General features: G+C 49.2%; 2 protein-coding genes and 1 long non-coding RNA gene across 24 annotated transcripts in view; 1 reads left to right on the top strand and 2 right to left on the bottom strand.

The window, feature by feature from the left end:
• Positions 1 to 995, bottom strand: part of KCND3 (potassium voltage-gated channel subfamily D member 3) — a 117,285-nt gene extending 116,290 nt beyond the window's left edge. For 4 of the 6 annotated variants that reach the window (XM_080569385.1, XM_080569387.1, XM_080569383.1 and 1 more), the window contains exon 1: positions 576 to 776. The gene's annotated coding sequence lies outside the window, so the exon portion shown is untranslated. Of the gene's footprint in view, positions 1 to 67; positions 188 to 575; positions 777 to 902 lie in introns of those variants that run through there. The other 2 variants (XM_080569384.1, XM_080569382.1) reach the window with 2 other exon arrangements.
• LOC308183394 (uncharacterized protein) overlaps positions 1 to 12,732 on the top strand; it is a 199,899-nt gene that overhangs the window by 119,225 nt on the left and 67,942 nt on the right. For 4 of the 17 annotated variants that reach the window (XM_080569412.1, XM_080569403.1, XM_080569414.1 and 1 more), the window contains exon 1: positions 6,093 to 6,440. The exons of 12 other annotated variants lie outside the window; for them this stretch is intronic. In XM_080569412.1, the coding sequence (XP_080425538.1) occupies positions 6,213 to 6,440 (228 nt within the window). In that variant the 5' untranslated portion in view covers positions 6,093 to 6,212. One more of the 17 variants, XM_080569410.1, reaches the window with a different exon arrangement.
• LOC308183408 lies at positions 3,682 to 5,596 on the bottom strand. The gene is made up of 2 exons (XR_013942434.1): positions 5,489 to 5,596; positions 3,682 to 5,413 (listed from the first exon to the last, which is right to left on the bottom strand). It is a non-coding gene; the product is annotated as an uncharacterized lncRNA (long non-coding RNA).

Below are 12,732 nucleotides of genomic sequence, written 5' to 3'. Positions count from 1 at the left end.
AATAAAGGCACGCGAACTTCTCCCCGCACCCGGCAGCCCCACCTCGCAGGCTCGCAGGACGCCTTACCTGGCCGGGAGGATGCTCGGCGCCCCGGAGCGGGGCTGAGCCTGGGGAGCTGGAGGAAGGGGGAGCAGTCGCTCCTCCGGCTTAAAGGTGAGCTGCGCTGCCTGCCTCTCGGCTCCCTCTCTAAACGCAGTCAGGAGCAATCAGAAAACGCGATCATCATCGTGGAAGTATATATAGAGAGATGACTAAACAGCTGCTCCCTCACCGCAGCCGAGCCCCAGCCTCTGCAGCCGCCGCTGCCCCCCCCCGGGTCGGCCCCGGCCGCCCCCTGCCCTCGGAGCGGCCCCGGGGCAGGGCAGGGGCAGGGGGCGAGGCGCGGCCGGACTCCGGCAGCCCCAGCCCAGCTGCCCCGGGGCCGGGCAGCGCCGAGGATGCCAGCCGCTCCCCGGCACCGGGAGCCCACGGCAGCCCTCGGCCGGGGCTGGAGCACCGGCAGCGGCTCCTCGCCCTCGCTGCTTCCCCCCTGCCCCCCCCCCCCGGCCGCCCGCTCCCCCTGCTCCGCGCTTACCGCTCCTCGCCGCCTCGGCACCCCTCAGCCGCGGCCGGGAGTCGGGCTCCCGGCGCTCGGTGCCGGCATCCTCCCCTGGCTCCCCGGCTGCCGGCGGGGCTCCCCGCACCGAGAGCCGGGAGCGGAGCGGCCGAGCCCCGCCGTGCCGGGCAGCGCGGGGCAGGGACCGCGGCGGCGGCGGCACCGAGCGCTCCCCGGGCACGGGCGCGGGGAGGGGACGGGGGCGCGGCGGGGGCAGAGCCGCTCCTGCCCCGAGCCCCCCCCCGCCCTCCCCGGCCCCGCCCGCAGCCGAGCCGCCCCCCCGGTCCCCCCCCCCCGGCCCCTCACCTCCTCCGCTCGGCGCCGCGCCTCGCCCCGCCGCTGCCGGCCGCGGCCGCCCGCCGAGCGCCGCCGCTGCCATGCGGCTGCCGGGAGCGCGGAGCCGCGGGGGCGGGCGCGGGGCGGGGGGCGCGGGGCGGGGCGGGGGGGGCGGCATCAGCACCGCGGGCGGCGGACAGCTCCGGGGGGGGGGGGCAGAGCCGGGGGCGCCGGGCTGGGCGGGGGGGGCTCAGGGCCGGGGGGGGGCTCAGAGCCGGGGGGGTTCAGGGCCGGGGGGGCTCAGGGCCGGGGGTCCCCTCGCCCCGTGTACCCCCCCTCCGGGCGGTCCCGGCGGCTCCGCTCCGCCGCGGCTGCCGGGGGTGTCCGGCGGGGCGGCGGCAGCCGGGTGGGATGGGGGGGGGGCCGCTGCTGCGCCCCGTGCAGGAGCCCCGGGGAACGGGGCCGTGCGGTGCCGGCACCGAGCGGGGGCAGCTTTCCGGGGATTTCGTGCGCCGGTGTTGTAACAGGCTCCTAAAGCAGGCCTTAATTCCATTTAAAACTCACGCACGCAGACACACACGCACCAAGGACACCAAAACAAACCAAAACAAACCAAAACAAACGCAGCCAACCAACCAACCAACCAACGGATCCTCAAACACCTCGGCACTAGCTGGGAAATACAACCTGGAAACTGAGAGCAGAGCCCCAATCCATCGGTCCTCTGCCTCAGCATCCGCTGATCCCCGATAAGTCACTGCCAGCATTATTAAAGACAGAACAGTTTTCTGGATGGCAGGTCAGGGGCGGTGCTCCCCCCACAACAATTCCCCGCAGCAATATTTGTGTTACAGTCCCCTCAGGCCAGGTGATGAGGTTAGGCAAAAGCTGTGCATTATGATTATTAGAGTACAGGCACTAATAACTGCACACGCAAAGCTGTGTACGAAGGGAATCCTGAAACTTCCACGGGAAACTTTCAGTGGCTGTATGAATTTAAGCGCATCAAAGGGCCCAAAATCCGTCTTTGCTGAACGGCTTCAGAACTTTACTCTTAAAAACTCTTCCCGTATCTCCACTTGCTCTTTTCCTCTTGCAGATGCACAGAAGAAAGTAAAACCAGAAATGTCATTTGGCTTTAGCTGGTATAAAAGATTTTTCTGTGATTTCCAATGTCATTGCTTCATATAGCTGCCTCTCTCCTCTCGCCCAGGCGTGCTCTGGCCTCCCTCTCTGCGAGCTCTGGCCTGGCTGTGATCCTGAATAGCTTTTCCCCCATGACTCGGCCCCCTTTTAACTTTCGATCTCTATTAAAAAGCTAATTTGGGAACTCTTTTTTAATGCTCCCAATTTTGTATTTTTAAATAGAGTCTGAAAGTCAAAAGCAAGCTAGCTGCAAATAGTCTGATGTGAAAATATTCCTTCTCCTCTCGTTTTCCTTCTCTTTTTCTTTGCTTCTTTTGCTTGCATCTTCTCTCTGTCTCTCTCTGTCTCTTTCACTCTTTCTTTCTGCCTTTCCCTTTCTCTCTTGCTTTCTAGGAATATCTCTTTAGGTTCTAATGAACCAATTAAGCATTTTATTAAAAGTTTTTGAACAACTTTTCATCATTCTGTTACTGAAAAGTCAAACCTGCTAGCATTAAAACAAGCCGCATATGCAGAGAAACCACTGGAATGAGCTATGCAGATTAAATATCAATTTTAAATATAGTTTGCATCTTCTTTTTGCTCTGCCATTTTCTTCTGTATTTATATCCTGTGCCTCTCCAGTGTGTTTTATTTATTGTGTTTGTTCTTTACGCTGGGCGCTATCCTGCATTAATTCTGCATCTAAATATCTCATTGACTTCATGGCCATGCTGTATAAGCATTCTGTAATGACAGTGGCAGTAATAAAGCTAGCTTGGCTGCTTGAAATTACAGCTTGCCGTAATGTTGTAGCTTTGTAGTCTCATTATGTCCTATAGATTCTGCCAGCAATTTCCTTGCTTTGGATCCAAAATGCCTGCATAGATTAAAGAAAGATCATTAATAAGATTATGCTAAAGGGTCAGTCTTGGTAACCTTAAAATTACATATGTACTCTGCTGGTTGAAAGAACCTGGAAAACACAGCTGCTCGGATCTCTCCGCTTCTCTCAAAACTCTTTCAGACCTTGGCTAACTCTCTTAAGCCCTGCCTTCCCAGCTCCCAGCTAGAGAAGGAATATAATAACAATTGCTGCGAAGAAGTGCTTTATCAGACTCTGTAAGTATCTATAAAGTGCTATAAATTCCTGAAGGAAATCACTTCTGTAAAAGTGTAGCAGTGATTTAGTTTGTCTGTCTGTCTATCCATCACTCTGGCGCTTCTCCAGAACTCCATCCATCCAGCCACCTCCGCACCTGTCCGCCCTCCAGGATTAATAGCGGGCTTCTCATCGCGGCACCTAAGCGCACAAAATGGGTAGTCAGAAATGAATAAACGAGGGAAGGCGCAAGGCGCTTCCTATCTCGTCCGATCAATCCAGTACAAAATATCTGTCATTTTCTTTAAGACGCCTTCGTGCTGCAGGCGTGGCAGGATAAGGAGCTCGAGGATCTCGCGCAGGAGTTGCCGCTGCCAAGGCAATGCTGGGGGCTGGCAGCTGCTGCCCCTGCCCCCCTCTGCAGCCCCTCCAGCCCTGAGCCCTCTGCTGGCCCCGCCTGGGCTCCCTCCTGGGACACGTCGCCTCCTGTCTCATGCAGCAGGTATAAATTTGCTCCATGTTTTCAGCTGTGTTGACTATCATTTACCAGTTATGGTGTGCCTGTGCTCCTGGAAGAGCTGCTTTCCATGCTGTCATAGCTGAGACAGGCTATAAAATGAAAGGGGTAATATATGTTAAAATAAATAAATTAGAAAACATCCATAAATTTGAAATTCCTGAGAGACGACGGAGTTGCTTTAAGTTCGTACAGTTTGAAAAAAGTGCTGTTTTCTACTTTAGAGGCAGAAATGTTCTTCACTACAGGTAATCTAAATTGTCTTTATCATCACACTTCCAGTGAAAATTTTATTTTGATATAGGAAAAGCTGCCTTGTTATTAGCCTAGGAAAGCCCTGAAGGAAAACGTGAGTAACTTTCAAGCACCTTTTGAAGAAAGTTCAGTGTTGGGAGTTGTTAAGGGTTGGGGGACTTGTTTAGGATGACTGGAGCCTGTGTTAGCTGCACTTCGGGGAGCACTGCAGAATTTCCAGGGGTACTGTTTGCATCCTTGTGGGGTCCTCGGAGCCCCTCGGACATCTGTCAGTGGGGTCGCTGTGTCGGACAGACCCTGTCCTTGTCTCGGCCGCAGTTTGTCACTGCCTGCGGGTGCTGGGAACCCGTGGGGTTTGGTTCAAGGCCATCTCTGATTTACAGCGTGCTCAGTTTTTTTCCCCTCTGTGTTTGGAGATTTTCCAACCTGAAATAAAGCCTCATAGGCAGCTGCATTCTGCCACTTCTTTCCAAAAGGAAAGAGGAAAGAGCCGTGGATGCTGTCCAGCAGCGCTGCTATCTAGCCAGCAGCTGCAAAATTTTCTGCTCAGCAGACCTTAATGAATCAAGAAAGGATCACACATGGTAATAGAGGGAACAGACCCTTGAAGGACAGCAGTGATACTGGATCGGGTTCAGTTTATTGTCCAGCGTTCCCTTCCCCGCCCCGTGCGTACCACCTCGCACCCTTCCAGTCTCACCGCGCACGGTAAGGCAAAAATGCCGGTTTGCGATGCTGCTCCCTGCAGCAGCTCGTCAGGGACTGTGCTTAATTGGCCATATTCCACGTTATCAACATCCAGACACCTAAGTAACGAGAGTCTAGTGTTCACATTCCCAATTAGGGATGAGGCCAGCCGGGTGCACGAGGGCAAGCTGGCCAGCGAAGCTGAGGTGAGCAGCGAGCGCGGGGCTGCCCGGAGCCAGCAGGTGCGGTAGCGGCAGCAAGCGGTGCTGCGGGAGCAGGGAGAAGAGAAATGAATTCGTGTGCCTGCGTATCAGCATCTGCGTGTGAGACAATGCTGCACGTGATTCGCCTTTGTTTGTGCCTTCAGGAGACCAGAGCCAGAGCGGTTCAGCTGCACCACCCGCAACCTGCAGCATGTTTTGCCTCTGTCGGTTCTCGCGAGGGAATTGGGATGGTGGCAGCAGGAGCTGGTGCTGAGGCTGGTGCTCAGGCTGTGCCTCGCGCTTGTGCTGCGCAACTGAGCGGCACGTTCACTGCTGACAAGGGTGCGAGGGAAATTAGGACAGCGGGCTCAAAGCGAGGAGCTCTGTGCAAGCAGATGGATTCCTTGCTGCTCTGCTACGTGCTCTCTGCTGCTGCTCAGTGTCCCGCAGCCCAGGCAGGTCTCTGCACCCTGTGCTGTGCCTGGTGCTCTGCAGCAAGTTCCTTCCACTTCCAGCCAGTTGGGAACTCTTGCAATTATGAGTCATCTAAGGCTAAAAAGCTCTGAACTGAGCAAAGCACAAGCCAACTGCATGCCTTTGATCTCCACACGTTGGGTTAAACAGTCACCATCAAAGCAATCGTCATTATCCCCTGGAAGTTGAGGGACCAATTAAAGAAAAAAAACAAAAACAAAACAAAACCAAAAAAAAAAGCCCAACAACCAACCTGAAATAAATGATTAATCTAAAACAATCAGGTTTTTCATGGTTTCCAGAGCTACAGTGATGCTGAGGCTTTCGGTACTAGAGTCAACAATACAATAAATTGCAATTGCAATTCTTTGGTGGCTCATAACCAGTAAATCAGATCTGTGGAACTATACATTTACTGCAAATTTAAGGAGTTGTTCTTTCATTTTTAAGAGTGCATTTTAAATCAAGTCAACAGCCATAAAGCAATATACAGCCTGCCTCGCTATTGTCTGGGGAATGAATCCTGCACTATCATGATTCCTTTTTATTATTATTAGGTATGGGGGCAGGGAGGAGAAATCTGGCAGGGAGGCCATCGTGGCTCAGCTGACCGCTGCTCAGAGCCTCCAGCTGCATCGAAGGATGCAAGGTCTGCTCTGCCCAAGGCCTGCACTTCGCTCACTCATTTTTTGTGCAAATGGGGATTGAAAACTGCTGCTCTCAATTGTTAGGATTTGACACAGGTGCATAACAGAGCATGGCAGGGACGGCCGTCAAAAGCCAAGAGCCTTGCATTATTTTTTTTTAGGCTCACCTGCCTTCTGTGAGCTATTCACCAGGTGAGTTCATCGCGTTACAGCATCAGCTGGCACTGCCTGGGCTGGGAGGGAGATGATAAAAGGCCCAGGCTGGCAGCTTTGCCCCACAGACTTTGTGGCTTTTGTTTCTGTGCCTGGGGCCAGGCGGGGCCATTCCTTATGGGTGCAATTTTGCTGCTCCCCTCCCAGCCCGGCTGGGCTCTGCAGCGCGATGCTGGGCCTGTGTCTGCCTCGCACCGTGCCCACCCGCCTCCGTCCCCGCTCTGCGTGCATCGCCGGCCGTGTGTGAGGCTAGTTCCCAACCTCAGCTTGGTACGAGAGTTTGCTCCTGCTGCACTGCTTGGAGAACTACAGGTTACTTTTGAATTCGGGACAATAAATATTAAGGTATGTCAGGGTGAAAGAAAGCATGGATGCTGCCTGGTGGAAGAGCCCCTGGCGAAGCCCTCGGCTACTGCCTGCTGTTTCAGGCATTGCCCAGCGGTGAGGGGAGAGGGCTCCCCCCTCGTGGCCCCCAAAAGAGGGGGAGAGGCAAAAAGCCATCCCACAATGATCACTTGAGATGGATTCCAGCCCCCAAACCGACTTGTCTTACCAAACCCCTTGGTATACAAGAAACTGCTGGTAGGCAGAAATAGATTTACTCTTATCTTGGAACAGATTAAACGTAATGTTACCTGCAGACAAATTCTGTGACTAGTATGCATGCTTAATCGGATTTTTTTTTTGAATTATTGAATACGGTAAGATCATTATTTCTGTCTTGCTATTAGTGGGATGTAGTCTGCTGGCTAAAGGGGAGGCTTTCTGTGTGCATGTGTGTGTCATTAAGCGCTAACCTGGAATTCAGATCTAAATCCTCAGTGCAGACCTTTGATATGAAAGAGGGCTTTTATTGCTGCATTATCTTAAACTTGCTCAGAGCAGAAGAAAGAGCTGATAGCCTGAAGGTAAATTAAGTTAGTATTTTTGGATAGTCCAGTGTTAAATGAAGTTCTTTAGGAATGGGAGATCTCTCCTTTAAGCTTCCCAGGCAGCTCAGAAAGAATATTTATGCGAACATGTTTCTGAGCAGGAGGTTTTCATGCCCTGTATTGGATCCTATGGGTGTGATGGAGATCTCACATCCTAACAGGCTGGAAGATCAGTTCATTAAGGGTTTTTTGGATATTCAGATGTTTTCCTGGGACACAGCTGAGGGATGCTTGCTTGTTTGTAAGATCCTCAGTTTCCGAAAGAAAAGTGAAAAGCAGACTTCCTTTATTTTTTTTCTGGTTTACTACCAACACAAGTTTCTAGAGGGGGTATTTTTAACTGAGTCTTACAACTCCATCCCACCAGGCAATATACCACAGCCTGTGAGAATGGCCCCAGAGTTGGCTGTTAGAGGTCTTCTCCAGCCAGAGGTCAGAACCGGGAAGGAGCGGTGCTTTCTCTGGCTCTAACCGCAGAGCAAGTTTCACTCACTTGACTTGTCAAAGTGATAAACTGTCTGAAGATGATGCAGATGTTGAAAACACAATTCCACTTGCTTGTGTAACAAGTTAACTGTTGGGCTTTTATCTCTGCTGGGAAAAATGTGTGGTATCATCAAATATGCTAACTTCAGTATAGTGGAGTTGAACACAATTTTATTTCTATTATGGGCAGGGATAAGGTTAATCAAGACACATCTTTTAAATATGACCAGTTTTTCTCATAGCAAGATCCAGGGTCAAACAGATTAGTAATTCTGGTTTTGTATTGGGTGACAGACTAGCAAGTGAAAAAAGAGTTTTTTCGCTTTTAAAAATCACTGTTCACATTTTTCTGACCAAGAAGCCTTTTAGAATGAAAATTCTTACTGCTCACCTGGGAATGAAGTTACACAAACTCATTTTTAAATTAGTTGGAAAGATGATCATTCAGCTACCATAATAAATGTTAGATAATGCATTTTTAGCTGTACTATTTCTCTGTATGAGGAATAATGTGCAAAACGTAGCACAACCTGGAATGATGTAGTAGGGAATAATACAAGCCAGTATAAATAGGAACATAGGAAATGTTTAAAAGGCAAGCAATAAATCCATGTAATAGCATTCAAATAGAGTTCAATCAAATGATGGGTTTGGTATTGATGAAACCTCACAATTTTATAGCACTTCTTATTTGGATAACTCTGAGTTTGCAGACATTGCCCAGTTTCTCAGAACACACAGCTGAGAGAGAAACAGCTCTTTGTATTTCTGCCAATGGCAGAAGAGGCGGGGGGGGGGGGGGGGGGCGGCGGCATACAAAACTCTTTTTTTCCTTGATATTCAAAATGTTGAAGTTTTTCCATATTTTGTTTTTGTTGTATGAATCTCCCGCCTGAGATACTACCTTCATCTGCATGAAGCTAGCTGAGAGAGAAACTGTTCTGGGTTAGAAGTGATGCAGACAAACAAAAATTTTGACCTGACAATTTTTTTGCTACTACAATCACCAGCTGTATATTGATCACGTGTTAAAGTTTTTAGATATTTTGAAAATGGCTTTTCAATGTTTTGCAAAGTAATATCTTAGAGAAGCCAAATAAAACTTTCATGTTGCCGTGGCTGTGTTGCTGCTTTTGTTACGAGCAGGAAGCGGGCAGTGGTGTGCAAAGGCACTTGGCTTGTCCGAGATCAGACCTTCAGAGGTAAAGCTTAAGAAGCAGCAAGGCAAATATTCATGAAAGTGTCTGCATTTTCTGTGACCTCCTTTCCACCTCAGCTTTGATCCAGGCTGCTGATCCGAAGAATGGATTCTGATTTCCATTTGATAAGGCTTACATTTTTGGCAAAGGGAGGCTCAAAAATAATCCTTTTCTGAGCAGATAAATCATCTAAAGCGCTCAAACATGCAGGAAAGGACCTGGTAAATCTGCTAGCTGAACTCCTGTGATTGCTTATTTCCAGGAGCCCCTGCTGGCAGCTGCTCTGAGGGGCACGGTGGGGGGCCGAGGGCTGCAGGGCTGCTTGGGGGCTGCCTGGTGTGGTGCAGCCCCTTTGGGTGCGCAGGGTCTGGCATGCAGAGCCCCAGCCTGTGCTGAGCGCTCACCCCACGAGGTGCTGGCTCTTGGCACCGTGCTGGCACCCCTTCAGAAGTGTTTCAGCGCATGCTTAAAATCAAGATCCTAAAGGCCCAGCGAAGTCAAGGGTCCGCTGATGTGCGTAAGGGGAAACACGTGCTAAGTGCTTTGCTGGTCTGTAGCCAGGGGGCTTACTCAGTAGGTTCCCAGCCCTAATTAAAGTGTGGATTTTAGACCCAGTTGCTGACAAAAGTCATCACGTGGCACTGGGACTTGCTGCTGGGTGTTGAGCTTTTCTTCTCCGGGGCTTTTCAGGCAACCATTTTGAAACAGCGATAGCCTTCTAATCACATAAGAACAACAGCAAGGAGAGGAGAATGCTTATGATTATTTACTAATTAATCCAGTACTGATAGACATATGAATAGATGCTCATTTAAAATTCCTGCTGGTTCACAGAGGGAACGCGAGTCCAGAACATCGCGTGCCGCCGAGGCACTTTTCTTGGCTTCAGTCTGAGGGACACTGCAGGGGACCCAGGTCTGAAAAAACAAGGTCTGCTGTTAGAAAAACAGCCCTTCGCGATTCTAAACAAGAAAATGAAATAAAAGCAGCAGCACTCCAGGTTTTAATTAGCACTGGAGAGATGTCAAAGCAATGGAAACCAATGTGGATATCACTTATCTGAGCCCCTGGTAGAGATTGCTTAAAGGGCTGGGCAGGTCTGGCATCACGGTCCTGTACCACGTCTCTTAGCGCGCGTGCACACACACAATGTCACAATAAATTTGGAAAACCACTTGTGTGCAACTTGGAGAGCAAATAAACAATACTGAACAAGAACAAACATTGCTGCTGATAATCACTTGCGTTATCACTGTCAACAAAAGCAGCAGCAATAAGAACAAATACAGTAAGTACATTGCTGATCACTCGGTGCGGTGCGTGGATGATTGGTGCCCTCCTGAAGCTGCAAGTGCTGGGGCATAAAGGCACCAGGCACCGTGTTCCCCCACCATTTTGAAACCTGTGCACACCGTCTGAAGTTCTGAAACTGAGTGCACGGAGTGAAGCTAGGTTTCCAGCTTCTGTTAAAACTTTTCTTGCCCTCATGAAGTAAAGGGAAAGCTTAGAAATGTGAGCTGCTTTATGTCTGCACGAGTCTGTAGCATGAAACCAGAGCGGCTCTGTGCCCTGTCTGTCCCAGCTCTGCAGGCGGCTGTGGCTGAGCCCCCGCTGGCTGCACGGGGCTGTTTCATGGTGCTCTGTGCTGGTGCATGTAGGAAACAGTTTTATGAAAATAACATTTTACAGGGAGGACTTGTGGTACAGGCTCAGCGCTCTACATTGGACCACGTTGTGCCTTAACTGACTCCCGCGCAAATCTGAAATAACCGTGGTAGCAGCTACTGCAGAGGGAGATCGAAGCAGCTGAGAAGCAAACTTGGCCCAGGGGCCAGGCAGCGTTGCGGGCATCTGCAGCGATCGGTTCTGCCAAACGCGCTGCTGTCTCTGCACCGAGTTAAATCCCATGAGCTAGTTGCTGCTTTTCAAAAGTGCTGTAATAATAAGTATTATTAATAATAAATAATTACAGTTAGCACTTCCTGACTTTTATCATAGCCTCTATTCGCAAACAAAAATAGGATGGGTAATTCTCAATTGACCTTCAGACAGAAAGATAAGATGCACAGCTGAAAAAACCCATGGCATGCAGTGCTCAGGATAATTTCACATAATCCTGACAATACAGCGCTATCCTTCAGAGGGAGATGATGACATTCAGTGCGTGAGCTGTTGCTAAGCTTTTGAAAAACATTTATTCTTTGGCCACAAGCTACTTCTGGTCTTTGTCATTAGCAGAGAAATTTATGTCAGGAAACATTGTTTCTTTTAAAATTTTCAGTGATAAAAGGCACTTGTTAGATGCCCAGCATGAGCTTTAAATTAAAACTAAACTGGGTCTGTGCTGAAGGAGCTGCTGACTCCTCCATGGCACTGATTTCATTTCAGCAGTGCCGGCCCTTCCGTACCGGATTATCTCTGCAGTTTGGGGTATAAAGAAGGCCAGAGTCAAATTAATTTTCTGACAAGACACGCTATTGGCTCAAAACGCTTCCTTCCCACTGTCTTAGCATCAATGTCTTGTCTACTTAAATGCTGGTAAACAAGCGTAAACTCTAACATGCCACAAATTAGCTATCGACACCTTTGCTAGCTGCCTCCTGATTCTAGAAACGTTGCTTTCTGAAGGGTGACGAGAAAACGCCTGGTCTCTGGAATAGACTCAAATCTAAAGTAATTTCTCAAACCCGTGATTCTTTACTTATTCCCTTACTTTCAGGAAACCTTTCAGTATGTGCGTTTTGTTCAGTGACACTGAGTGCCAGTTAGACGGAGGAGCTCCAATTCGTTAGTTTTTATAGAATTAAAGCGTGCTATTTCGGTCTATCTTGTAATTATTTTTCTTAATTTCTTTCTACTGATATATGAAACTTACACTTTTTTTCCCTAAACCTGAAAGGCAAGCAGTTGTCTGAATTCCATTTGCACTGTAGGATTAAAGCTGAGACTGAAGAGAGGGGTGGAAGAAAAAAACTGGGATCAGTTCAGAAAAGTGCTGGGAGATCAGAATAACCTGGGCTGTGCCACTGATGTGGTCAGATGAGAACCCTGTGCCTGAGCGGGTGCGCGCCCTCCCCGCTGCAGCGACACAGAGAAGTGCCAGCTTCCCTTGTTGCCCTCATCCCTTGTGCTCTAAGAGAGCAGGGAAAATGTGGCAAAGATTGCGCTTCCTGCAAAGGACAGTGCCTGGTAATTATTAGTACAGAAGCTGAGCGTGTTCAATTTTGAAACAATAAAAATCTATTTAGGAAATCAAAGAAGCCACAATGTATTTGATGGTTGGACTTGATTGTCTTGAAGGTCTTTTCTGACCTAGATGATTCTGATTCTATTTTTGAAGCAGAATGTTTTCTACCCAACACAGATAAAAACAGACAAACATAGCAATAAAAGAAATATCCAGCCTTTTCACGTGGGCAATCTTTAGCATCATGTATAAGCAATGCATTTAACCTTTACATGATTTAAAGATAACATTTGCTTATTAGGTGCTGGTAATTAGTCATCAGATGCAGAACAGAGCATGTAGCAAAATGAACCCACAATTATTTCACTCCAGTGAATTGATCTCTACTTTTACGAGCTAATCACCCAGACAGTTTTGTAATGTGGCCAACACATCACCAGTTTTCTCAGCATTCTTTAGCAGCATTGCATCATTGCAAAAACTCTTTCTGTAATGAAGCAAAAATTGGTGTTTTGCATTTCCCCTCTCCATTGCTGGACCCTGTGCACAGCCCCTGCATCTGAACCACCTGTGCCTCTGCCACTATTACAGCTTACAAATGGAGAAATAATTGAGGAGAGAACAAAACAGGGTAGACTCATCCCAGATGTAGTCAGTCTTCATTTGAAATGTAAATATTGGCTCTGTGATAGATGTTTACTGCTGTGATAAGGGGAAGGGAGGCAGTCTTAAGGCAGTAAATGAAACAGGGAGATGCAAGCACTGCTACAGCACTCTGCAAATGCCAGTTACCCAGATTTTCCAGTGTGGAAAGAGCAAAGGAGAAATATCAT

Source organism: Anser brachyrhynchus (genome assembly GCF_964034855.1).
Source record: "Anser brachyrhynchus genome assembly, chromosome: 27".
NCBI classification, from domain to species: Eukaryota; Metazoa; Chordata; class Aves; order Anseriformes; family Anatidae; genus Anser; species Anser brachyrhynchus.
The sequence above is the reverse complement of the archived record's forward strand: the minus strand, read 5'-3'. Positions and strand labels throughout refer to the sequence as shown.